This window comes from Mesoplodon densirostris, chromosome 11 (genome assembly GCF_025265405.1).
Source record: "Mesoplodon densirostris isolate mMesDen1 chromosome 11, mMesDen1 primary haplotype, whole genome shotgun sequence".
NCBI classification, from domain to species: domain Eukaryota; kingdom Metazoa; phylum Chordata; class Mammalia; order Artiodactyla; family Ziphiidae; genus Mesoplodon; species Mesoplodon densirostris.
The window spans coordinates 85,829,129-85,857,101 of record NC_082671.1 but is presented as its reverse complement, the minus strand read 5'-3'; the positions used below and the strand labels follow the sequence as shown (position 1 = coordinate 85,857,101).

General features: G+C 37.8%; 1 protein-coding gene across 2 annotated transcripts; it reads left to right on the top strand.

Moving 5' to 3' along the window:
- On the top strand, window positions 1-27,973 carry METAP2 (methionyl aminopeptidase 2). 2 transcript variants are annotated; one of them, XM_060111862.1, is made up of 11 exons: window positions 1-245; window positions 2,020-2,124; window positions 6,231-6,296; window positions 10,015-10,117; window positions 19,616-19,777; window positions 20,546-20,727; window positions 21,965-22,059; window positions 22,300-22,396; window positions 25,877-25,980; window positions 26,488-26,603; window positions 27,290-27,973. In XM_060111862.1, the coding sequence occupies exons 1-11, from the start codon at window positions 95-97 to the stop codon at window positions 27,540-27,542; spliced, it is 1,434 nt and encodes a 477-aa protein (XP_059967845.1). In that variant the 5' UTR covers window positions 1-94; the 3' UTR covers window positions 27,543-27,973. The 2 variants fall into 2 exon arrangements, with proteins under 2 accessions (XP_059967845.1, XP_059967844.1); XM_060111861.1 differs by having other exon boundaries at window positions 2-245; window positions 2,017-2,124.

Genomic DNA, 27,973 nt, shown 5'->3' with positions numbered 1-27,973 from the left:
TCGAGAGCAGCTTCCGGCGTCGCTGGTGTAGGTGGGTGAAGAAGGAGCGGGCCCTCGCCGCCCTGTCTTAGTTCCTCGCGCTCTCTCGGGCAACATGGCGGGTGTGGAGGAGGCAGCGTCCTGCGGGAGCCACCTGAATGGCGACCTGGATCCAGACGACAGGGAGGAGGGAGCTGCCTCTACTGCTGAGGAGGCGGCCAAGAAAAAAAGACGGAAGAAGAAGAAGAGTAAAGGAGCTGCCACAGGTAAAGGGAGTTTTTATGTTTTCCCAGTCCCCGCCGGGATGGCCGAACGGCTCGACTCAGGCCCGGCGGGGCTGACAGGGACTAGGGACTTAGAATCCTGGACTGATTCCCAGGACTGAACGTGTGTCCGGGCCGAGCTGCAGATTCCCAGTCCCTGGGAGAGGCGGCTTGTCGCGTGGTATTAGGGACCTGGTGGGGGAGGGGTGGAGAAGAGGGTGCCTCAGCTTCTGTGGGGTCGTTGGGCCGGAGCCCCTGCATTGCCGGCGCTTAGCTCCCACGCAGACGGGGCGACGGACCTGAAGCCGTGCCCAGGGCCCAGCCCTCTCACCTTCCTCACGGGTTGGCCTCCTCCATAAAAATCTGGTTCTGACCCATACTGCCGCCTCCTTGCTGGAGCAACGTGGGACATATTTTCGTTGAGGGTTGGGGGTGGAGTAACCGAGTCTTAGGGCCTCAGCAGCACCTCCCCCCACCATCCCAGTTTACGGAGAGATTTGTGTGGCGCGCTGCCCTTTTGGGGGGTGTGTGTATGTGTGTGAATGCCCACGCGCTCTTGTCACTGAGTAGTAATAGCAGGATGTGTGGTGGTGGTGCGACTCTTCACCTGCCTAATCCCACAGTATCGTCAAGCTTTTGGGCTTTTAGGCCTGAATTATGATGCCACTTGTAGGCAGTCTGGGTAGGATATTCTGTGGGTCCGAATGGAGCTTCTCTGAAATCTACTGGTAAGGCAAGGAAAACAGCTGAAAGCTTTCAGTTGGATTATATTATGAGTTAGAAACTTAACTGTTTGATTGTGAGAAGTCAGTGTTTTTGTTGCATCAAGGCCTTGGTTTTAGGAAGAGTTATTTGTACTGTTAAAATCAGCCACAGAAAGAGTGAGAGGACAGTGGAGAAGCCAGAAGTGATGAAGTGGAGTTGAGAGAGGTTAGAGAGGGCTAACCTGTATCCTTTTGAAATTTTGATTAGATGGGAGTTGAAAGGGGAGAGCTGTAGGGGCTAGGACGCTTCCAGAGCAAAATTGAATCCCAGGACATAGTCTGGTGGCAGTTCCTGGCTTTCAGATGAAATCCAGACCCTTCAGTTTGTCCTTTTAAGGCGTTTAGCAGACTGACCCTAATATATCTTTAACAGTTGTATCTCTCAGGATAAATTCTCTGCTGTAGCCAGCATGTCACTTCATTATGTGCTACATGGTAATACTACCTCTTTTTACGCATACATATTACTCCTATAGCTACATTCTTATCACTTCTACTGCAGGGCCTGCTCTTGTGCTTAGCTGTTGGAGAAGTTTGTTTTTTATTAATGGAATATTTTTTCCTACTTATTTTTATTTTACCCAGCCCGGCTTGACAGTTTCTTTCTTCCCGAACCCCTGAAGCCCCCAGGGCTCCACAGAAATCCTCTTACTAAGGCCTTCAGCACTTATGGCCCATCTTAAGTCCTTGCTTGGTTAATAAATTATTTGTTGTAGTCTAATTGTTAAATACTTTAAAAAAGTTAAAACTACTTAAGGGTAGGGAACAACTTACAGTTTAGCTCCTAGCACAGAGAATGTGTAATGAGTATTTTGTTGAATGGGCAGTACCACTTAGATATGGAAGATTTTTCTGTCATTAAATAAATTTTATTCTGCTTCAAGTAATGTTTCTGCTTTTGTTTTATGAACACTTATCAGGAAGACTTAACGTGTTTTTTAGAATCCTTAGAACATATTCTAGTGGGAAGATCTTTATTAGATTTGATGTATGTTATTATATTTGATCAGCAGAGCAACAGGAGCCTGATAAAGAATCAGGAGCCTCGGTTGATGAGGTAGCAAGACAGTTGGAAAGACAAGCATTGGAAGAGAAAGAAAGAGTTGATGACGATGAAGGTAAATGGTTAATTTGATTTTTGTGGTTAGGAAAGCAAGAAAATATGACATTCTTTAACCAGAGTTGCTTATTTGTCCATATAGTCCAATATTCTCTGATGTTTTACTTAACTGATGTTAAAGCCTCAATGTCACAGATGAAAAGGAAAATGTATTTAGTTATTAGCAACTCTTTAAAAAGTTGGATATGTTGAATGCTCAGATAACACAGATCTCAACTTTAAAAATGTACTTAACAAAAGGCCGAGTAGTGGGTGAGTATTAATAAGATAAAATTGAATGACTGTTTATTTAACTAACTTTTATTGAACAAATAACATGTACTAGGCACTATCTTAGGATACTTTCATCCATTCTCATTTTACCCTCACAAAAACCAAGCAAACAGGAAATGATAGTTATATGATTTGCCCAATGTGACACAGCTACTTTGTGTAGAATAACAGAGCCAGAGTTTCAAACCTAGCACCTGATTCCAAGTCTATTCCTTTTACTCTATCAAAGGTACTTCTCTTTATTGTCAAAGGAGCATGTTGGAGTGCTTCTCAAATCTATTATGAATTTCCTGACCCCAGATCCTTGTGGTATTTTGGAGCTTTTGCCAAAGATTTCTTTAAAGACAACAACTCTTGGAATTGCAGGAATTGATGCTATCAGTAAGACAGTGGAGGGAGTGATTAGTTAGGAGGACTATTTTTATTTTACGGCCTCTTTTGGCAGAAGAGGAGATAGGGCTTTCCCATTCTTAATTATCTATTGCTATGATCTGCTGTTCTGCCTCAAGCACTGCCAGCTTGGGCTTATGCCTTCCAGTCCTTAGCAGCAAATACTTGCTGTACTTTATCATGTTAGGATAATGCAGAGCAGTTATTTTTCCTTTAGAAGGATAAATTCTCTGCCTTCAAGGAGCTTACAGTCAAATTTAGTGGAAAAAAGTGCCAAGAATTGTTACCAAACTCAGACACCAGGTTGCAGCAAAGGAAAGTACAGCATTTATTGCAAAATGCCAAGCAAGGGGCCTCCCTGGTGGCGCAGTGGTTGAGAGTCCGCCTGCCGATGCAGGGGATACGGGTTCGTGCCCCGATCTGGGAGGATCCCATATGCCGCGGAGCGGCTGGGCCCGTGAGCCATGGCCGCTGGGCCTGCGCATCCGGAGCCTGTGCTCCGCAACGGGAGAGGCCACAACAGTGAGAGGCCCGCATACCGCAAAAAAAGAAAAAAAAAAAAAATGCCAAGCAAGGAGAATGGGCAGCTCATGCCCAAAAGACCTGAAGGCTTTTAGAGAAGGGTTTTTAAAGGCAACATTAGAGGTGAGGGTTGCCAGGTGCCTGATCAGCTTGTGGACATTCTTCTGATTGGTTGGTTGTGCAGTAACAGGGTGACTTTTGGGGAATCTCAGTTATTAGTTTTCTGTTTTCAACTGATCTGGAGTCTGTGTGCTGGTGGTCAGCATACAGCTAACTTTTTCCACCTGGTGGGGGGGTTAGTATCTGCAAACCAACTCCAGGATATGGTTCAAGATATTATATGTAGCCCTTGAGGAGAAACTAAAGGTCCTTTGTTTTTATGGCCAAACTATTATTATTTAGTCTTGTTTGATTGTGTTTCCTTTGTTTTTGCATTCTTCTCATGTCTCTGATTAAATTTGCTCTTTGGAACTCAGGGAAAGCCTAGGAGTCTACAGCTTTTTTACAAAAGAGGTGAGAGACTTGGGGTCTGTCCCCAGGAAGGCCCCACAGTATCCTGCTTGGTTTCAGATTCAAGGGAGTAGTTAGCTTTTCCTTTTCCTTAAGCAAATCTCTTGTCCATTCTGCCTTGGTTTATGCTTCAGATTATAAACATATTTTGAACTCTTAACAAGAAAGGTATTTGTAAATTCAAGGTAATATAATAGGTTGCTGTTGACCCACTGTGTGTAGAATATCAATCACAGTGCTAATTTGAAGAGAGTGCCTGCCTTGTTTCATTGCACCTCTGCAAAGTTATATGAATCTCTTGACGTTGAAGGAGGAAATTTTGCTTGTCAGAATGGAAATCTTCAGTGTACTAAAGAAGATTTTAGGAATTATCAGTAGCTTTCTCCAGTTTGGGTTCATCGTTTTCCTAATTCATTTTGATAATCAGGATCAACCAGTACTATTAAACTGTTGTGAGAAGTCTTTGAGAGGATGGAAAGCTAATATTTCAATGTCTTTTTTCTAAAGGAAAACTGATTATTGTGGAGAGACAAAATATAGAGTTAGAAAGATATACTGGTATCTGCAATAAAATTTATTGAAATTTCGGGGGCTTCCCTGGTGGCGCAGTGGTTGAGAGTCCGCCTGCCGATGCAGGGAACGTGGGTTCGTGTCCCGGTCCGGGAAGATCCCACATGCCGCGGAGCGGCTGGGCCCGTGAGCCATGGCCGCTGAGCCTGCGCGTCCGGAGCCTGTGCTCCGCAACGGGAGAGGCCACAACAGTGAGAGGCCCGCGAAACGCAGAAAAAAATATATATATATATTGAAATTTGGAGGTGGAATTGTGGGCTGAATGCTGATGGAAAGCTCATTGGAAGGAATGGGACTTAAAACCAAACGAAAGAGACCATTTGGGGGCAGGACAAAGTGTAGTGAGCAGTGCAAACTGCCCTCATTATGAGACGATTCATTGAGGGAGCTTTTGAGCAATTTTTTTCCTGTCTTTCGTTTGTTTATTCATTCATTATTTGTTTCCTTCTGGTTTTATTAAGATAAAACTGACATACAGTTCTGTGTGAGTTTAACGTATACAGCATAATGATTTGACTTAGATACATCATAAAATGATTACCAAAATAAGCTTAGTGAATATCCTAGTTATTTGCTCTTAGTTATTTTAGTTATTTGTGGGTAGATTAGCATACTTCAGAAATGATTGTTGAAATTTATTGAGCAGCATTTTTAGAAATTCAGACACTTAGGTCTATTTTTGATATCTTTATTTAAAATATTTTAACTCACTTTAATCTTGGTCATAATCGTATTCTTTATTTTTTCTCAAAGTTTAAGTGTATGGTCATTGAGCTTCAAGCAAAGTTGTTATGAAAACTGACAGGCAGATCATGGCTATTTTGTGGATTCTTTTGCCAGCTGTTTTTTGAAATAGTTCTTATTTTTGGTCATCGGGTTCTTTTGAAAATCTGAAAACTATGAACCTAGGAAAAGTAGAAATATTTTTGTATACAATTTGATCCAGAAAGAAGAACTCTTTTTCTCTAATAACAACTATGCAGGAAAAGATATTTTGTTTGTTTGTTTATTTTGGCTGCGTCTGGTCTTAGTTGCGGCACACGGGATCTTCTTTCTTTGAGGCATGCAGGATCTTTCATTGCGGCGCATGGGCCCTTCGTTGCTGCGTGTGGGCATGTGGGCTTCTCTCTAGTTGTGGTGCACGGGCTTAATTGCCCCGTGGCATGTGGGATCTTAGTTCCCCAACCAGGGATCGATCCTGAGTCCCCTGCACTGGAAGGCGGATTCTTTACCACTGGACCACCAGGGAAGTCCCAGGAAAAGCTATTTTAAAAGATGAGACCCCACTTACCTCTCACTGGATTAGGAATCAGGTGATATTCTTGGTTCAATTTTGCTATTTATCTGTTAGGATTATCTTGGTCATGTCCCTTAAACATTCCTTGTTACCTCATAGCATTGCTTTAGGATCACATGAGGTCATGAAATACAGGTGTTTAACTGCAAAGCATAAATAAACTTGCTATTATTTCAGATGAAGTCATATAGTCATTATTACAGGTATTTCAGTAACACTAGTGATTTTTCTTTGCTTTAAAAAAAAGATGTTATTTAATACATGTTTTATTCTTAAAAATATCTGAAAAATTCTTTTAGTAGAGTAAGTCAAAGTAAAGTTTACTAGTGCTTTTGATTGCACAAGTCAAATTCTGATACTTAAAGCTAGCAATATACAAAATTCTAAGAGTATTGGGTCAACTTTGTTGTATGCTATTTAAAATGCACTCTGTGTGTGTGTGTGTGTGTGTGTGTGTGTGTGTGTGTGTGTACTTGTCTGCTTGTGCTTGTTTCGTCCCTCTGCTTATAAGGCTTAAGTGATCTTGACGTGTCTTTTCTTAGATGGAGATGGTGATGGAGATGGAGCAACTGGAAAGAAGAAGAAAAAGAAGAAGAAGAAGAGAGGACGTTAGTGTCTTTAGTTAATCCTACTTGCCACATTAGAAGTGGTTATTAACCAGCAGGTTTGAAGAGTAAATTTGAAGTTGCTTAAGATCCTGGTATATGTTAGGGAAATAAATGTAGGCTTAATAGAGGTAGAATTTAGTGAAACTCACAGCTATTTGGCAAGTACTTTGGTTTAACAGTCTTGTTATTTTCCTTAGCTGTTATTCAGCCAGGGGTTGTTAATAATAAATTTGTTGTTATTTTACTGCACATTAGGGATGAGTTCCTAAAAACTTTATAATTTAAAATTTGAATAATTCAAATAATTTTGTCAGTGATGACTAAAGTAATGCCACCAAGTGGTAATAGGATACACATAGTTTGCAGTTCATAGTTTGCCAGTTTTGGTATTACGAGATTCTTGACAAATATTTAATGAGGAGTCCCATTATTTAAAATTTGTGTGTATGGTGAATTTTTATTAATAACATGTATTGTAGTATTTCAAATTACACTTAAAATATGATCCTCCTTGTATTTTGTTTCTATAAATGATATAACCAAACATCTTCATAGACCTGAAGCTCTTAGGGAGACTAAGGGGAGACTGTATAGTATTGGGGAATAAAGGTTGGGTTGAGAATCAGAACAAGTTCTAATCTTGGATGCCCTTTGGTTATTGGGGACCACTGAGTGTCTGGCTAAACCTTCCTTTAAAATCTTTAGGCTGAAATTTTATGAATGAGAATATTGAGGGTTTGACTTTCATTTTTATCTCTGGGTTGAAATACTTAAATTATTTTTTTAAGAAACCTATTGGCTTTGCCAGCCATTCCCCTGATATGTCCCTAGGTGGAGATGGAATAGCCTTCTTTCTAGTCAGGCATCTATCCTGGTTAGATCCTTCTAATCAGGATGTCAGCTCTGCCCCTAGCATAATCTGTATTTAATGAGCACAGATTACTTGCATTCCAGGAATCTCCAGGTATTATGATGTCATGTTCCTTCCATTCAAAAATTGTTTGTAGTGTGCTTGTGAGACGTATTACCTGAGAATGGCTTGAGAAAGAAAGATCTATTTCTCCAAATACTCTAAAATTGCTTCCTAATGAAGGTAGATAAGCAGGGAGGAGCGTTAAGAGGCTGCTTTGTACTTGCCCTTGGTAGAACTCTTCCACTGACAGATGTTTTATTTTGATGCCATCAGCCTTTGTTGTGTCTCCTCTGAGGATGTTGTTGAACTTACTGTTCATTATATTTCTTTATGAGCAGTCTTGAGAGACCCTTTTTTGTCTGGTCTTAGTATCAAGAATAATTGTGCTTTTCCTGAGTAGTTAATGTGTTTTATTGCAGAAGCACCATGAACTATGCAAATAACCTAGCCTTTTTTTTTTTTTTTTTTGATACTGGCTACTAGAGGATTTAGAGCCAAATCTGGTTTTGTATTGGCCTTATTTCAGGTTCTATTTTAGGTTCTTTCTGTGTTTTGATTTTTGCTCTCTGATTTGCTTTGAATGTCTCTTATTTGTGTAGGCTGTCATAAATCACTTATGAAATAAGCCAAATACTGTAATCAGGGGCAGTTTACTGCCCTCATTTTCCTCATCTATAAAGTGAGAGAATTGTAAGTGATAGTTAACAATAACTGCAATACAGATATTTATAATTATTCATAGTTTTAGATAATAACTTGGACATAGTACGTTATAAGTTTCAAAGGTTATCCAAGATTTCATCTAGTTCCTCATTTTGTAGATGAGGAAAACCGAGGCTTGGCGCATTTAGGCATTTGTCCAAGTCACAGCTAATAAGTGGTAAAGGCTAGGCTTCAACTTACTTCAGTGACAAATTCTTTATTTTTTTCTCTAATGAACTTTTTGAGTCCTTTAACTATTTTGTCTTAATTTGTGGACAAGATAAAAGCCATCTTTATTAGATTTGTAAATGAAATATAAAGCTGAGGATGATAATACTTTGGCTGACAGAAATCAAGATTTCAAAAGAAAACTGAGACAATAGGCTAATATTAACAAGCTGAAATTTAAATAAGCATATATAAGGTTAGTATAAGGTGATAGAATCCTAAGGCTTTTGAGTGCTTATACAGTGTGAACCAAAAAGCCAGGAATCTTAACCTTTCAGTAGCAGTAGGATTTTTAGAATCAACAGTGTATTATACTAATTGTACCTTATTTGAACTATTAATAGAAGTCAATTCTAGTACCAACTTAAAAGGAACACTGACAAGGTTGATGAATATGAGTGAAAGTGTTAAGAACCACATCCCTTAAAGTGGTTTCTCATCATAGAGAGGAAGGAAGCAGTAGAAATGAAAAATAAATTTTTTTTAACTGCAAGGAGTTAAGTAGCACTAACAGATGTAAGTAGCAGGGAGATTAGTGTTGGAAGAGCTTTCTAACAGTTACAGTTCTCCCCAAATGAATGTATTTTAGCTTGGGAATAGTGATTGCCTCCGCTGCCAGGCACTTAGTGCCATCCGTCAGGGTGTTAGAGGATTCCTGGATTTGAGTGTGAAGCTAAATTAGATGACCTCTAAGGTCGTTTTTGATTTCAAATTCTAAACGTTTCCTCTTTGGAGGAACCTGAAACAGCATTCCCCAAGTTTATTTGTCCATAGGACACTTCTAAACATTACATAAAAAAGAGGAAGATGGTGGGTGTTTGTGAAATATTGAATATTCAGATTAAAAGAGGGGACCAAAAAATGGTTCTGCAGATAAATGATTTGGCTCAGTAAATTGTCAAATTTTTCTTTATATGCGTCCTTTTGTTTCCCATTGCAGAACAAAAAAATCTAAAATATATGTTAAAATTTCAGATAAAAACCCATAAGACTGGTTAAAATCAAAAGAAAACCACACACTTCAACTCAGTAGTTGTTACATGATGCAGGTATACATTGAAAGTCATATATTATTGCATAAATTAAGTCTTATGTAACTTCCTGACATTCCTTGGATACAGCACTTGTTACTAAAAGAAAGTTCTTTGTAGAATAAGAACTATATAAGAACTAGTTCTTACGCATTTAAACAGATTTTTAGAAGACACATCTCTAAATATTTTTAAAAAGCATTTTGGAACACTGGTGTCTTAGAATATAGTTTGGGAAATAATGTGTCCTTAAAACATATGCTAAGTACTGTAACTTTTTTCAAGTATCTGGAAATTTGTATATGGCTACCTAAAGTCTTTTAGCCCTGGGGTATGTATACATACTAAGTATGTATGTATACATAGTATACATACGATGTATACTAACTTTTATACATAATATACCCTTGGAATAAGTTTTTTACCTATTTTATTAATACATAATAGCTTGATATTTTTACTTTATCGCTATAGGATTTCTTTTTTATTTTCCTGTTGCTTCTTTGATTTTTATTTGCGAAAGCCAGCCTCTGTATGCTATTCCATTTCCAGTATAGTAAATGAAGACAAAAACATTAGAAGTGTTCTTTGTGCCAAGGCATATACTGTTTAAATACATAATGAAGTTCTGAGGAGTTGAATATTTTTATTCCCAAGTAATTAATTATAAATCAGGAGGTGGCTATTGTGGTGAAATATCTTCTGTTTTTAACTGTAAATTGATACCAGGGAGGTTCCTTAAAGTCAGGACGTACAATAACTATTAGGAACTGAGAAAAACTAATGCTAACTGCTTAATTTTGTTTTTAACTACAGAAGTTAATGCTTTATTTGTATCTCACAGCAAAAGTTCAAACAGACCCTCCCTCAGTTCCAATATGTGACCTGTATCCTAATGGTGTATTTCCCAAAGGACAAGAATGCGAGTACCCACCCACACAAGATGGGTAAGGATCATAAAATAACTTCCAGTTTGACTTTTGAAAGTTGTAGTTTAGCAATAAAGCAGATTTGATTTTTCTTAGGGCTTTGCTCCACTACCTTAATAAAAAAGCTTATGAATTTGTTGCAGAGAAGATACAGTAGAAGCCCTCTTATCCAAAATGATTGGGACCAGTAGTTGGTTAATCTTTATTGATAAAAGTTAACTTAAAACAAACATTTGTTTTTCATCATTCTTGATCTTTGAGCATGGATTGCATTGAACTCCACTTTTTTTTTTTCCATGGGCTGAATCCATAATGCACTGTCTGGTCTGTTCCATTTTGAGTTTCTGTGAACAGTAAGAACTAAGTAATCTGCGGGCTGATGCCTATATCTACACTGTTTTTTTTCCTGAAATCATTTACAGTTCCATTTGACAGAAGTATTTTTTGACGACTTGCCTTTATTGAAACTTCTCTGAGTAGTCAATTTAGTTTTCATAGAAACAACTCTTTTTATGTAATGTATAATTAAACTACATAATTACAATAACAAGTACAGATGACTTACACTGGTTTGGGCACAGATAACTTGATTCTTGGAAGTGTTCTGAAAGAATGCATTTTATTTGGTTAGCAGACACTTGAAGTGGCATTATGTAGACTAGTTAAGAGCCTGGAAGCTGGGACCTAACTATCTGCATTTGAATCCCAGTTCTAACACTTATTAGCTTTGTGACTTGGGCAAGTAATTTATCATGTCTGTGCTTTCATTTCCTCATCCATAAAATGAGCTCTTCATAGGGTTGTTGTGAGGAATAATAATATGTAAAGCATTTAGAAGAGTGACAGACACATAGTAAGCATTAGGTAAGTGTTAGCTGCTATTATTATTATTCAAAACAGGAACCTAGCCACTAGTATTCAGACTACAGTGGGCATTGGTCTGTATGGTTTACAGGGGGATCAGGAGCATTGATTGGTTAATTCAGTGGTTGCAATAGTTGGTTAAGAAAGCTTCTACTGTAGCACTGTTTCTTTGACCTGTAAAGACATCATTGTTTTTCTTTAAACTTAGAAAGGAACATGATGTTATATTTTATGGCATGGGCATCTTTTCTTTGAATTTGAATACATCAGTCACTATCCCCGTCTTAAAACATTTATTTTTAAAGTGTCACAAACATGCAGTTTTATATTAATTACATAAATTTTCATAGTACATATGATGTGATATAATCTTTTTAATATAATCTTTTTTTTTTTTTTTTTGCTTGTTTCCTCTTCCTTCCCGACCCATGTAACCACTTAGCAGGTAGCCTTCCATATGTTTTATGCTCATGTATGTGTACATCTATCTCTGTTTGTGTAAGGAGACTGTTTTGGTTATTATTTGTTTACAAAAACAGAATCGTAGGCACACTTTCCTCCTCCATGCCTTTCTCATCGGGGCTGCATCTTGGAAGTCCCTCTAAGTCAATCAGAATAGCTCTGTTATTCTTTTGAATGGCTTCATAATCTGTGGCATGAATATACCGTACTTTATTCCACCATTTTGTAATTGATGAGCATTCACTTTGTTGTTTTTTTTGTTGTTGTTTTTTTTGCTGTTGTAAACCATTTGCAATAAAGATCTCTCTTAAGTATATACATATATATGTATATATACATATATGTGTTTGGGAATACACATATATATCTCCTTATGTGCTGGCAGTTTTATTATGTGATAGTTCTCCAGGAGTGGGATTGCTGAATCAAAGAATATATTAATACTTTATGATTCCCAGATTGCTAGTGATTTTTGAGCATCTTTTGATTATTGGCTTTGTTCTTTTGCTCTTGCAGAAGTTTAAAGATTATACTTTTATTTTTTATTGGGGTATAGTTGTTTTACAACGTTGTTTCTGCTGTACAGCGAAGTGAAGTAGAGTTCCCTGTGCTATACAGCAGGTTCTTATTAGTTATCTATTTATATATATTAGTGTACACATGTCAATCCCAATCTCCCAATTCATCCCACCCCCACCCCCCACTTTCCCCCCTTGGTGTCCATACATTTGTCCTCTACATCTGTGTCTCTGTTTCTGCCCTGCAGACCAGTTCATCTGTACCATTTTTCTAGATTCCACATATATGTGTTAATATACGATATTTGTTTTTCTGACTTACTTCACTCTGTATGACAGTCTCTAGGTCCATTCATGTCTCCACAAATGAGCAAATTTCATTTCTTTCTATGGCTGAGTAATATTCCATTGTATATATGTACCACATCTTCTTTATCCATTTGTCTGTTGATGCACATTTAAATATTTTATATAACAGTATATATTCATATTTTGTACTTCTGGGTTCCTAGCAGTCTCTTCTATTTTCTCAAACTCTAATTTTTTGTTTTATTACATCTTTAATTGGTCTAGAGTTTTTTGTCTAAGGTTGGGAGTGCTAATTTTACTTTCTTTCAAAGGAATAGCTAGTTGTGCTAGAATTGTTTCTGAAGTAGTTCATTCTATTTAATTGAATGACCACTTTTGCCATATACTATTCTCTTTTTTTTTTTTTGCTGTACGCGGGCCTCTCACTGCTGTGGCCTCTTCCGTTGCGGAGCACAGGCTTCGGACGCGCGGGCTCACAGGCCCAGCCGCTCCGCGGCATGTGGGATCCTCCCGCATCGGGGCACGAACCCGTGTCCCCTGCATCGGCAGGTGGACTCTCAACCACTGTGCCACCAGGGAAGCCCCATATACTATTCTTACATAATGGAAGTCTGTTACCTTATATAATGGAACCAATTTCTGTATTATTTATTCTATTCCACTCATCTATTTGTCTGTTTCTATACTAATGCTGTTTATTTTGATAGTTTGATAAGTCAGTTGTTTCTCCTCTGCCACACAACCCAACCAAACAGTTCTTTTTTTACTTTTCTCAGCTACTTTTGGTCATATTTTTAGTTTTAATACACATACCCACAGAAAAATGCCTTTCTTATTGGAATCACATCATATTTATGTATGTTTCAGAAAACTGACACATATCACATTGACTTCTCCATTGTCGTCATATATTTTCCACCTTATTCTGATTTTTTTTTTTAATGTAGGTCCTGTCCCTTTTTTGTTAAGTTTGTTCTTAAGTGTTCTATTGTTTTGTTACTGATGTGAATGAGATATTTTAATTCCCATTTCCATTTCTGTTTTCTTATTGCTAAAGGGGAAGAAAGCCATAGATTTCCTATACTTGTTAACACACTGTTAATATTTTTAACAACATGAATATGGTGGAACACTTGAAGTACTGTTCAATACAGGAAAAAATAATTGAGATTTTGTAAATCTTAGAAACTACCTTTTCCTTTTTGCTATCATTTTCTAATGCAAACTAAACATTGTATAGGTGGAATAAGTTCCGTTTTTGAAACAATACAGGAAGATATTAATTATATATTATAATATCTCTTGGGATAATACTTTTCTAAAGTATTGGAAGCAATGTTGTGTGCTGTCCTGGAGAAATACAAAAGAAATTAAGATACTGTGGTTATGTTTGTTCTTTAATAAATCTCAATTTTTTTGAGATTCATATAATCAGTTTTGACTACTTGTAAATAGATTACAATCAGTATTCTTACGGATTTGGTAAAGTATTAAATATAGTTTTGTATCTTGCCTTCCTTGATTGAAAATTACATGAATTATTACAAAGAACTTACCTGTGTAACTGCCACCCAGGTTGAGTGCATTATGTTAACTTTTTATTTTGAAGTAATTTCATACTTAACAGAAGTAATTCCATTCTGTGAGACTAGTACCCAGAACTCCTGTGTACCTTTCTCAGAGTATCTTTAACATTTTGTCACATATGCTTTATCGTTCTTAATCTCAGTGGAATATGACACTTATGTATAATATACAAATAACACTCCATTTTCTCCTTGGAAGATAGAAAGATAGAAGGCAAATGTGGAAAAATGTTATATTGGTGAATCTGTACACATACTGTTTTTCTGAAGTATTTGAGAGTAGGTTGTGCATTTTGGGGTGGGTTACTAGATAAGTAGATATTGTGTCCTTTTCAGGGTTGTCAAATACGAAGGCACACGATGTCAATTTCTTTCACTTGGATAAGGTATTAACCAGTTTCTCTATTATATCATTATTGTTTTTCCTCTTGTAATTAGTAATTTGTGGGAATTTTGAGAATGTAAATATCTCATTCCTTAGGAACATCTTCCTTACGTGTGGAAATCCATGATTTTTTAATCAGTTTTTACTAGGATGGTTGTTGCTGCTTAAAAAAATTCAACATTCTGCGTGCATTTCCTGTGTCATTAAAATTTTTTGAAACCAGTTTTAATAGCTATAATGCTGTTCTGTTCTGTATCTAGCATAATTTTATTAGCTGTTACCCTATTTTTGAACATTAATACTGTTTTCAGTTTTTTGCCACTAGGAAAATTTCTGTGATGAACATCTTGGTACGTTAATTGGATCTGATTTTTCCCTTTTTCTAGATCTCTAGAAATAGAACAAAGAATTATTTTGAAATTCTTGATATATATTTCTAAATTCAGTAGGCAATTTTTTGAGACACTTGTTAATTTTACAAGCAATACATGTTCATTTTAGGACAGTTAGGAAATACAGATAAGCAAAAAGAAGAAAGTAAAAATTTCCTTAATTCTGCCTGTGATTGAAAACCACTGTTTACTATTAGTTTTACTGTATTTGATCACTTGGTTAATTTGGTGACAGCCAGCTGTTTCTTTTGTAAAGGTACTTTGTTCTTTTTGCAGTTTCCAGGTAATCTGTGGGATACTTTGGTACTGTTGGAAAATCCATTTTTAAAAACCTTTCACTTAATTATTTTAATATCCATTGATGATCCTTGCTTTATCAGTTATTTTGTGAGGACTTAATAATGGTGAATTTCTAATTCTGTCATGCCTTCTACATTTATTTGCTGACATTATTCTATAAGAAGAATTTTCCTTAACCAGCTGGGGATCAACTATAATTTCTTCTTATAGGTAGTTAAACATGCTTTCTCTCTCTCTCTCTTTTTTTCTTTTTTGGGCCATGCTCTGTGGCTTGTGGGATCTTAGTTCCCTAACCAGGGATTGGACCCAGGCCTTTGGCAGTGAGAGCCCAGAGTCCTAACCCCTGGACTGCCAGGGAGTTCCCTTTTTTTTCCTCTTTAAATAGCAATATTCAGAGGAAGGAATTGGTGTCATATCTGCACCATTCTTAATTATTTCTGGGCTAAAGATTTTTTTTTTTTTTTTTTGTGGTACACGGGCCTCTCACTGTTGTGGCCTCTCCTGTTGCGGAGCACAGGCTCCGGACGCACAGGCTTAGCAGCTATGGCTCACGGGCCCAGCCGCTCCGCGGCATGTGGGATCTTCCCGGACCGGGGCACGAACCTGTGTCCCCTGCATCGGCAGGCGAACTCTCAACCGCTGCGCCACCAGGAAAGCCCTGTATTTATTTTATAGATATGCATTTTAAATGGTTTTTGTAAATGTGTCATATAGTGCTTTAAGAATGCATGTATAATCACTTTTAAGTTATCTGCAGTGAGTTCAGAAACGTGACTCTTAGAAATTGATACCTTTGTATCTTTTGGTTTTACTTATATTTTTCTGCTTTTAATACATCCACCAGTAAAGATGATGAAATATTAAAAAGGCTCAGAAATATCAAGGGGTGTGAAGAATTTACATACTCTATATTATTATTATTTTAAAATATTTATTTATTTATTTTTGGCTGCATTGGGTCTTAGTTGTGGCACGTGGGATCTTTCATTGTGGCGTGCAGGCTCTTCATTGTGGTGCGTGGGCCCTCTAGTATAGCGTGTGCACTTAGTTGCCCCACAGCATGTGGGATCTTAGTTCCCCAACCAGGGATCGAACACATGTCCCTTGCGTTGGAAGTTGGATTCTTAACCACTGGACCACCAGGGAAGTCCCTATATATTCTATAAACACTTCCTATAAAGATTCTCTTTCAAGCAGTTGTTTTGATAGTTTTGTTCTACAGACATAATTTTTTTTTAAAGCATGCCTCACCTGACTCTCAGTTTAACTGCCTTTTGGAATAATTGGTATGACTTAGAATGATTTTTTTCATCTTATTTATAAATTTTTGTTAAATAGACTGTCAAAAATTCTAATTTAGGTAAAGGGAAGACTCCTTCATAATCTTTCTCTTTCATTTGGGCCTGTAATTATAATTATAGACCCTGGCAGTAAGCTCTCGAATATCTCTAATGACTTTCAACTTGAACTGAAGACTTAGCAAAAGAATTTATTTAATTCAGTTGATTGATAGTTCTTTACTAACAATGCAGAACATTCTATAATCTTTTGAAGAATCCACTGCTTCTAAGAGTTAGCCAGGGACTTTTCCTGGCGGTCCAGTGGTTAAGACTCCATGCTTCCCCGGCAAGGGGTGCGGGTTCGATCCCTGGTCAGGGAACTAAGATCCCACATGCCACCCTGAGGCCAAAAGAAAAAAAAAAAAAAGAGCCATTCAACCTTCAGAAGTGTAAGATAGTCATGAGATCTATTGATTTCAGTATTGGGTATCTTTATTGTATTATGTTCTGATTCTAAAATGTCAAATAGCATTTGAAATTTAATTACACTTATGTTTTAACCTATAAGAAGTCGATTTGAAGAATCTTAAGGGTTGGACTGAGGAGACGAAATGGGAATTGATAATGACCAATTCCCTTTTCACATCCCTACATGCGTAATATCCATCAGTTCCCTGTGGACATAGTCTTTTATCTTACCACCCTAGAGTAAATATTAGTTGATATTTTTACTTTCCACAGAAATCTTTGGCTTTTGAAGCAGAAGGTGCTTTCAGACTTTACTGTCAGGTGTGGCTGTAGGTATATGTGCCAGGATTATGGTCCATGTAAAAAGATGAAGAATTGTGATTTATTTTGCTTAAAGATTGATCTGAGAATAAAGCTAGTACTCTTGTGCCTAAGAATGATTTATTCTTAGAATGTTAGGATTCCTGGTTTTCAGGAAAGGTTTTTGGACTTCTGGGAGAGACAGGGCTAGAGTTACAACTAGAGGTCAGGAAATTGAGGCTTGTCTGTCCGGGCATGGAGTGAGCAACTATAAGTGTACTGCAGCTGAAAAAGGTTGAGTCACATCTTGAGAATATACTTTTTAAAGGATCTTATCCTGTTACTTTCTGCTCTGAGGGTGTTTGTTTGAATACTTTGATTACAAGTTGCCTCTTAGTTTTTACTATTCCTATAAAAGTAATTGATAACACATTTAAGTAAGTAAGGGGTTTAAAATTGACCTTAAACTGATAATATTTCAGTTTTCTAATAACATCAGTAGATAGATCCAAAATATATTTCCAAACAGTAAATAAGCTATAGAAGCCTCTGTGACTCTTAAATACCCTCAATTTCACATAGGACAGCTCCTTTGGGCCTTTGTAGCAAATCAGAGGAAGTAGATGTTGGCACAGGTAGCTGCTGCAATAGGAAGTAATGATAATGAACTTGATGCTGACACAGAGAAACTCTGAAAGCATTTTGGGACATTAACTTAGGGGGCTGTAGTTTAAAGCAGTTGGGTAAACTCTTTTTTGTAGAGGGTCATATTGTAAATATTTCAGGTCTTGAATGTTAATTCACTTCTGCTGTTGTAGCATGAAAGTAGGTATAGATGGCATATAAATGAATGAGCATAGCTATGTTGCAAAAAATTTTTAACTTTTTATTTTTTAGTTTTATTTTTGTTTATTTATTTTTGGTTGCATTGGGTTTTCGTTGCTGCGCACAGGCTTTCTCTGGTTGCGACGAGTGGGGGCTACTCTTTGTTGTGGTGCACAGGCTTCTCATTGCAGTGGCTTCTCTCGTTGCAGAGCATGGGCTCTAGGCGTGTGGGCTTCAGTAGTTGTGGCACGTGGGCTCAGTAGTTGTGGCTCACGGGCTTAGCTGCTGCACGGCATGTGGGATCTTCCTGTACCAGGGATTGAACCCCTGTCCCCTGCCTTGACAGGCGGATTCTTTTTTTTAAAATTAATTTTATTTTATTTATTTTTGGCTGCATTGGGTCTTTGTTGCTCTGTGTGGGCTTTCTCTGGTTATGGCGAACAGGGGTTACTCTTCGTTGTGGTGTGCAGGCTTCTCATTGCGGTGGCTTCTCCTGTTGCAGAGCACGGGCTCTAGGCACGCAGGCTTCAGTAGTTGTGGCTCGTGGGCTCTAGAGCGCAGGCTCAGTAGTTGTGGCACACAGGCTAAGTTGCTCTGCGGCATGTGGGATCTTCCCGGACAAGGGCTCGAACCCGTGTCCCCTGCATTGGCAGGCGGATTCTTAACCACTGCACCACCAGGGAAGCCCGGCAGGTGGATTCTTAACCACTGTGCCACCAGGGAAGTCCTGTTGCAAAAAAATTTTATTTACAAAACAAGTGCCAGGCTGGATTTGCCTGCAGGCTATAGTTTGCTGACCACTGGCTTTGAGGCAAATAAGAGTTATTTCTTGAAGGCATCACTCTTATACTAAGTATAATTTATACTTCCGTGATCACTGACTTGTGAATTCTGTATTCAGTATTGCTTAAGAATCTGTGAAAGCTGTAACTTTAAAAAAGATTTTCACTTGAAGCAGTTATTGTTTTTGAAATGTACTGCTTAAAAAGGGAGTCAGTAGGGCTTCCCTGGTGGCACAGTGGTTGAGAGTCCGCCTGCCGATGCAGGGGACACGAGTTCGTGCCCCGGTCCGGGAAGATCCCACATGCAGCAGAGCGGCTGGGCCCGTGAGCCATGGCCGCTGAGGAGCCTGCGCGTCCGAAGCCTGTGCTCCGCAACGGGAGAGGCCACAACAGTGAGAGGCCCGCGTACCGCAAAAAAAAAAAAAAAAAAGGGAGTCAGTAGATCTTCTCATTTGCAAATACTGAATATAAAAATCTGTTTGTTATCCTTGGCAGTTTTCAAATATGAGCCATCTCCTTCAAGGAAGATTACCTCTAACATATATACAATTAGAAAAATCCTGCAAAAGCACATAGTGTTTTATGTTTTGAGTAAGGTATATGCAGGTTGCCAGGTCAAGTCTTTGGATTAGTACTTGCCCTGTTGGTGAAGTTAAATGTTAATATTTGGTGCATCCTTAAAATTTATATTAGCTCAAGGGGAAGGATGACTTTTTTTCCTCCCCTCTGCTTTGTTTCTAGGACTCTTTTCTGACTTTTCTGGTTCTCTACTTTTGTGTTATTTTATGTGGTGTAGAGTATTAGTCCCTCTGACTATGAATAAAATCTCACTTGAGGATTTTTTTTTTTCTAAGAGTCTTATGAAAGGTTTAACTTGATTAGGTTTGGTTGTACTTGTATTTCAGAAACTTTGCCGACTTCTAATAAAAGAAACTGAATATATAATTTTTTGTCCAAAATATCTTAGTGTATTTTTATCTCTCAGCTGTTATGCTTATTTTTCTGTTTATTAAATGACTAATGCTATACTATGCATACTATAAAGGCGAACAGCTGCTTGGAGAACTACAAGTGAAGAAAAGAAAGCACTAGATCAAGCTAGTGAAGAGATTTGGAACGATTTTCGAGAAGCTGCAGAAGCACATCGACAAGTTAGAAAATATGTCATGAGCTGGATCAAGCCTGGGATGACAATGATAGAAATCTGGTAAAAGGGATATGTTTTTGTAAGAACATGATAAAAAAAATTGTTTAGAGCTAACTCTCCAATTGTAATGTTTGGCTTTCATTATGTAATGCTTTGCCAAAAAACTTTTAAGTGAAGGTTCTAGAAATACCTTCTAAATTCTTGTAGTGTCGATGTAATGAGGAAACCGTAAGAGGACATTTGCAACTTCATTCACCCTATTTTGTACTCATGTACTCTCATGTGCACAAATGTACACATTACTGATTCTTATTTTCTGTTTGGAAATCTGTTACTTTGCTCTCCAGTAAATAGTATTAAATTAAAATTCTGGGACACAAAACATTTATAATGCAATGAAGAAATCAATAAAAGTAATTATTTCTCCAGCTTTCCCCTTGAGAAATACTAAGCTATAGGGCAACTTAATACTCTGATCCCAAGAATATTCAAAACATGCAGCATTGAGAAAATAAAATGTAATCAGCATTTAAATCAGTCTAAGTCAAGAATCTTATTTCCTGGTAAATCAAGTTGAAAGTGGATCATGTTTTTCTGTTTCTCCAGATTTCTAGTGGAATTAAATTCTCTCTATTTTTTAGAGATGAACTACTGTGTTCATAACGTCAAAGGACTGTTATTTAGTCACATGCAGAAAGTGCTCAGATCACTCCCAGAAAGTAATTTAAGAGTTTTAGTAAACTTTCTGGAGTTGATGAGCTGTAAGGTATATACGGGTAGGAACATAAAAGTAAACGAATTCCTTTTTTTTTTTTTTTTTTTTTTAAGTGAAAAGTTGGAAGACTGTTCACGGAAGTTAATAAAAGAGAATGGATTAAATGCAGGCCTGGCATTTCCTACTGGGTGTTCTCTGAATAACTGTGCTGCCCATTATACTCCCAATGCTGGTGACACAACAGTATTACAGTATGATGACATCTGTAAGATAGACTTTGGAACACATATAAGTGGTGAGTTGTTAGAAATAATTCCCACTCCACCCTCCTCCTGAAAACTCTACTCTTGGCCCTGTTGGGTGGGGCTGTAGATACTGAACTCTCACGTTTTCTTCTTCTTTTTTTTTTTTTAAATAAATTTATTTATTTTATTTATTTATTTTTGGCTGCATTGGGTCTTCCGTTGCTGTGCGCTGGCTTTCCCCAGTTGCAGCGAGCGGGGGCCACTCTTCGTTGTTGTGCGAGGGCCTCTCACTGCAATGGCTTCTCTTGTTGTGGAGCACAGGCTCTAGGCACGCAGGCTTCAGTAGTTGTGGCACACGGGCTTCAGTAGTTGTGGCTCACGGGCTCAAGAGCGCAGGCTCAGCAGTTGTGGCACACGGGCCTAGTTACTCCGTGGCATGTGGGATCTTCCCGGACCAGGGCTCAAACCCGTGTCCCCTGCATTGGCAGGCAGATTCCCAACCACTGCGCCACCAGGGAAGCCCACGTTTTCTTCTTGATGCCTCACTCTTCAGTAGAGCTGTGTTGAGGTAGATTTTGAGATTTACTTTAAAGCATCCTACTTAGTGGAGTACAGTGAAAACTATTGGGTAATTGAGGTTTATTACCTATTGTATCAAGGCATGAAAAATAGAATCTTACATCTCATTCAGTTCATTGTTGTAGACATTTTTTATTCATATAATAACAAAAAACATTTACTTAGAACCTTTGAGTTTACCAACCTTTATATATAATTGTTAACTTTTCTATATTCTCTCCCAAACCCTGTTAGGTAAGTACCTTTTACTTTCACTTAACAGGTGAGAAAGCAAAGCTTAGATTTAAATACTTACCTGAGGTTTTACTAAATTGGAGAAGCTAGTCTGATGGTTAGTGTCCTGTGGACCTATACATTTTCTCTGCCTACCGTGCTCTTCCTTAGTTCCCCAGGCTTTTCTCACTTTGATTTGTTTCTGTTTATATTTTTGTATAACTGCCTGGGTGAATATTGAATTGGTGCTGTCTTGAAGTAGTATATACCAACCCTGGAATTAATTTTTTCATTTCAAAACCTTTGTATAACTTACTTACACTTTTTTTTCCCTTTGATTATGATTGCTGTCTGGGTACTTGATGTGCTGCCTTCATTTGAGCCCATCATTTTATGTTTCTGTTAACTAGCAAGGTTAATTAATAGAGTAGATACTATAAAGTAGATCATTTGACTAGCTGATAAGTAAACTTAAAGACAAATTTTCTCTTTCAGGTAGGATTATTGACTGCGCTTTTACTGTCACTTTTAATCCCAAATATGATACATTATTAAAAGCTGTAAAAGATGCCACTAACACTGGAATAAAGGTATGTGAACTGTAAGCACCATTTCATTCAACATATTTTGAGCACTTTATAACCTGTTTGGGTTATGTAAGACTGGTCCACCACCCTTAGGGTTTTAAATGGGTTATTGTAATACAGTGTATGGAAGGCTTTTATAGAGGAAGTCATTTCTGCTTGTCCCTTATTTTAAGATATTAAGAAGTTAAGTTGCTATAAAATTCTGCACTTTGAATAACAGAGTATACATGATTCTATTTTTAGTGTGCTGGCATCGATGTCCGTCTATGTGATGTTGGTGAGGCCATCCAAGAAGTTATGGAATCCTACGAAGTTGAAATAGATGGGAAGACATATCAAGGTATGTTCTCTAAAAATGCATCTTATTTTGAAATGTCTGTGACCTTGGCAGAAATAATTTTGCAAGATAGCGTTGAGTTCTTTCTTTAGATTAGCTGCTTCATCTTTATCTCTTGGGAATTGGGAACATAAAGAGGAAAAACAAGGGAAATGACCTGTTCATGGTAGGAATTCTGTGGTAGCTAGCTGGTGGGAATTGTTGTCATCTACCCTGGTAGCTGATAAGAAGACACCTGGGGATTTATCCAGGATGGTTGAAATGTAGGCTAGATTTTCTGTGACTAATCACAGGCTCAGACAGAAGCCAGAGGCCCTTTCCATTGATGACTCTCCCCACCTTTTTTTTAAGTTGAATTCAAAATTTAGAGGCCAGTTCATTCCTTGTGTGTCCTTCCTTTAATCTTATTCCCCTTGCTGCCTAGTCTTTCCCAGCCAGTGCCTGTGTACACAATCCCAGAATCACCTATGCTTTCTGGTGTTGTCAGTCCAGCCTTTCTCCAACTCCCAGGGTTTATCTGACCACTTTCCAGCCACCATTCTCCTTCCTAATCTGTGCTCATGCTCTCTGTAACTCCTGTCTTAAAAACTTTCTTATAGAATGTTTCCTACATTTCCTTTAACCAAATCCTGACTCCTTTGTAATTTAATTTAGCATGGAGACTCTCACGCTTCCTTGTCCCTCAGTAAATTCACATCATTCACCATTCTTTGCATTCCCCTGTAGATACTTTTGGCCTGTGGTGTTCTACCAACTGCACAGTGGTTCTTCCTCTTAAACCTGACACAGAGCCTGTCCTTGTTGCTCTCTTGCAGATCCTTAAACCTGTGAACGTGTGTACAAGTCAAAAATTCTTAAGACTTCTCACACTTGGATGGGAGGTGTTACAGGCTAATGAAGAAAACATGCTTTGGGGTTAGGCAGGTCTATCTTTGAGTTTAGATAAATTCTGTCACCTCTAAGAACCCAAGTTTCTTTTTAAAGAGTTTTTTTTTTTAAGATTTAATTTTATTTATTTTTGGCTGCATTGGGTCTTTGTTGATGCACGCAGTCTTTCTCCAGTTGTGGCGAGAGGGGGTTACTCTTCGTTGTGGTGCGTGTGCTTCTCATTGCCGTGGCTTCTCTTGTTGCGGAGCTGGGCTCTAGGCATGCAGGCTTCAGTAGTTGTGGCTCGTGGGCTCTAGAGCACAGGCTCAGTAGTTGTGGCTCACAAGCTTAGCTGCTCCGTGGCATGTGGGATCTTCCCAGACCAGGGATCGAACTGGGGTCTCCTGCATTGGTAGGCGGATTCTTAACCACTGCACCACCAAGGAAGTCCCTCTAAGAAACCCAGGTTTCTTTGATTGTAATAAGATTCAAGATACCGTGTTTTGTTTTGTTTTGTTTTTGAGAAATATAAATTTTATGACAGTGCCTGGAATTTATTAGTATTCAACAAATATTTGTTGTTTCCCACTCCCAGTTTTGAGATCGGTGCCACAACAAATACGTATTCACGTCTCTCTCAAATCATCTTTCCCTTCTATTTTCTCCTAATTCTACAACTTTGGTTGGCATGTGGTCTGCCTTTCAAGGTATATTAGGTGACAATTTGACTTAATGTTTAGTCACCACATAACAGTTGTAGCCTGCAGTGTTGGAATCCTTAATATCTATTTTCTTATCTCTTCCACTAAGCCAATGCAACATTTTAGGTTCTATTATTTCAGTACCCACCTTTTTTTATACCAGTTATTTTGTTGATCAGGGTTCTTAGTTGAGGGTGACAGAATTCATTTTTACTGGTTTAAGTGTAAAGAGTATAGACAAATCATGATATTGGGAAGGTGAAGAAATGGACTGTAGGCTGAACTTTAAGAAGCAATTCCCAGAAACCACATAACAGAACTGGGCTGGGCCATCAAGGGAGTGGTTTTATTTACTTTGATCAAGAAGCTATAGAATTGGAAAATTACCTTTATACCCATTCGTTCCAGAATTAGCCTGCCACTGTACACAACCTGTATACTATAAAAATGGATACCCCCGAGCCCTGCTTCTTCTATGTAACTTAGTTATATGTGTTAGGTTGGTATGGCTAAGAAATCTTTTTATTTAAATGTGTTTTTGGTTGGCCTGGGGAGTCAGTTTGTCAGGTGTTAGAGGAATAATAATGCTTGCTGAATTTTAAAATAAATTTAGCTTATCATTTATATAAGAAGGTTTTTTTTGTTTGTTTGTTTTGTTTGTTTTGGTTTTTTTTTGCGGTACGCGGGCCTCTCACTGTTTTGGCCTCTCCCATTGCGGAGCACAGGCTCCGGAAGCGCAGGCTCAGCGGCCATGGCTAACGGGCCCAGCCTCTCCGCGGCATGTGGGATCTTCCCAGACCGGGGCACGAACCCGTGTCCCCTGCATCGGCAGGCTGACTCTCAACCACTGTGCCACCAGGGAAGCCCAGAAGGAAGTTTTTTTTTTAAGAGCTAATTAAGAGTCTTATTTTTCTGTACCACCCTGTAAATTTGTAATATGCTTGTCATTATTAAAGATTTGAAAAAAAAACCTTGCTACCTAATTCTGCCCTAGAAGAATGGTAACTCACACTGAAGATTCTAGCACTGTAGAACTAGATTTTTTTCTTTTAACCTTCATTGTGGAATATAATAAAAACTGAAAATACACACAATGTAAAACTTCAGCTGAACAATTGTAAAAGTTATGTACCTTACCCCTTGACAAAGAATACTGCCAGCATTACAGAAGCCCCCCCTATTCTATATACCCCTTCTCAGTTGCAGAAACCTTCTTCTAATAAGCCACTGTCTTGAGTACTAAGGATTGGCATTTCCTTTTCTTTGTCTTTACCATTTATTATGCATCTCTAAACATTAGTTTAATTATGCTTAATTTTGAACTGTTTGTGTGTGTGTATGGAATTGCACCGTATGTATATAATTTTGCCGCCTTTTGCTCATTTGGTTTTATTTCAGGTCAGTGTATCTGTAGCTTTTCATTTTTATTGTTGAGTAAGTGTTGCGTTGTGTGAATGTACTCAACAATTTGTTTATTCTATCAGTGATCCCAGGACCTTGGGATTGTTTAGATTTTCTTTTTTAACATTTGAAATGTTGATGTAATAATAAAATTTAAGGTTTCTTAGTTCTATTATTTTGACACAGAATCGTCATTTTCAAATTACCTTTTGGTCCATAACCATGAAAATACATATTTTTCATGTTTGTAATGCTTATATACATGATATTTTATGACTGTATTTTTATTAACAGTAACTCCCTAGATGGACCCCCATCATGTCCTCATCACATAGTTTATTCTTTTTCTATCATTTTCCCTACTCCTTCTAGTTTTTAATCAGTAACATTGCAATATCCCAGTAGTTTTCCAGTTTGTATTTAACTATCTTAATGTGGGGTTATTTAATAGAGCCATACCTGTTTGTGCTTTTAGAGACCCTGAATAACTTTTTTTTTTTTTCTGTTATGCCAGTGAAACCAATCCGTAATCTAAATGGCCATTCAATTGGGCCATATAGAATACATGCTGGGAAAACAGTGCCCATTGTGAAAGGAGGAGAGGCAACAAGAATGGAGGTATGTATGCCATTAACACTGTTCTTTTGTGAAGCATTTTGACTTTTTTTTCCTACCAAACTATGAAGCTAGTAGTAGTTGAGTATATAGTCTATGTTGAACAAAATTAATTTGCCGTCCATACTCACCCTGACAGGAATTGGGCTGTGTGAGTGTGCAGATTGTGTCTGGTCAGACTGGGGCTCAGTCAGCTGTGGAAGTGAGGCATGTCAAAGGTTCATTCAACACTTGGTGAATATTTACTGAGCATCTCGTAGGTGCCTGTCTCTTTAGTAGGCACTGGAATGTATTCAGTAGTAGCGAACAAAATTCCCTGCTCATGTAAAGCTTACATTTTAATAGATGACACAAAGACCAAAAGTGCTAAGGAGATAAAACAGGAAAAGGTAGATAAGGACTGCCAGGTATTGGGACTACCTCAGCCTGAAGTTGAGATGGGAATTGTAATTAGTTCTGAATTTCTGAATTTTTCTTCTCTACCCTTGACCCTTATATATGTATTTTTAGGAAGGAGAAGTATATGCCATTGAAACCTTTGGTAGCACAGGAAAAGGCGTGGTTCATGATGATATGGAATGTTCACATTACATGAAAAATTTTGATGTTGGACACGTGCCAATAAGGTGAGAGACTGTAGTTTTTATATGACTGATGAGTTTCTCTTCCCAGTTAACAGCATTTTAAAAAGTGTGACGGACATCCACAGTGGCACATTCATAAATGCACAGTTCTATGGCCTAAAAATAAGTTCTGTGGATTTCTATAATTCAGCAGAAAAATTCTCCTGTTAAAAATTTTAATTGAGATGAGAATGATGTAAGTATTCTCTTCATATCCAGTTTCCAACAAGGGTAATAATTTCAGAGATTATCATTTTGCTGGCATTCCTAGGTTTTTGTTCTTAGTATTTTCTCATTGGTAAACTTTATATTTTTATTTACTTTTTTTACTTTTCGGAGATGGTTGAAGTGTCTACTTTTTGTTCAGGTCTTTCAGCTTACTGCCGAAATTTCCCCCAAAAGGGAAATTCCCACCTTCATACTATTGATGAGTCTGTACTTGGAATTTAACACACACATGCATAGACACATAAATATAAGGTAGCCTTCATCTGGTCTCCTATTCACCTGCCATCTATAATTGGGTATTATACATTCTGGTTTTTGAATGTTGAAAGAGGCAGCAAAAAAGAGTTTTTTGAACTTTAATTACTAAGTGAAGTCATAGCTTTGGTTTGAGTTTTCCTTAATGAGGGAAATGAGTTGCTAACTTTTTAGCCAACTATTAATCTTGGATTTTCTTGTCTTAGGCTTCCAAGAACAAAACACTTGTTAAATGTCATCAATGAAAACTTTGGCACCCTTGCCTTCTGCCGCAGATGGCTGGATCGTTTGGGAGAAAGTAAATATTTGATGGCTCTGAAGAATCTGTGTGACTTGGGTATTGTAGATCCATATCCACCATTATGTGACATTAAAGGATCATATACAGCGCAGTTTGAACATACCATACTTTTGCGTCCAACATGTAAAGAAGTTGTCAGCAGAGGAGATGACTATTAAACTTAGTCCAGAGCCACCGCAACACCTTTTATTTTCTAAGCTTTGTTGGAATACATTATACCAGAATTTGCAACGTGTTGTCTGTTTAACAGTGGACGTATGTCATACTTTTATCCATGTTTAAAAAGGAAGGAATTTGATAAAAGGCAAACCATTTAATGTAATTAACCAAGGAAAAAGCTTTCAGGACTTTGAAATGTTAACTGTTTTCCTTCTGTCTAGGAAATGCTATAAAGCTCCAATTAATTAGGAATGACCTAACACATTTTGTTTCAAACACCTAAGAGATGCTTTTCAGATATTTATATTGCCATATTCTTAATTGAATGCTTTGAATGACTACATCCAGTTCTGCACCTATACCCTCTGGTATTGCTTTTTAACCTTCCTGGAATCCATTTTCTAAAAAATAAAGACGTTTTCAGATCTGA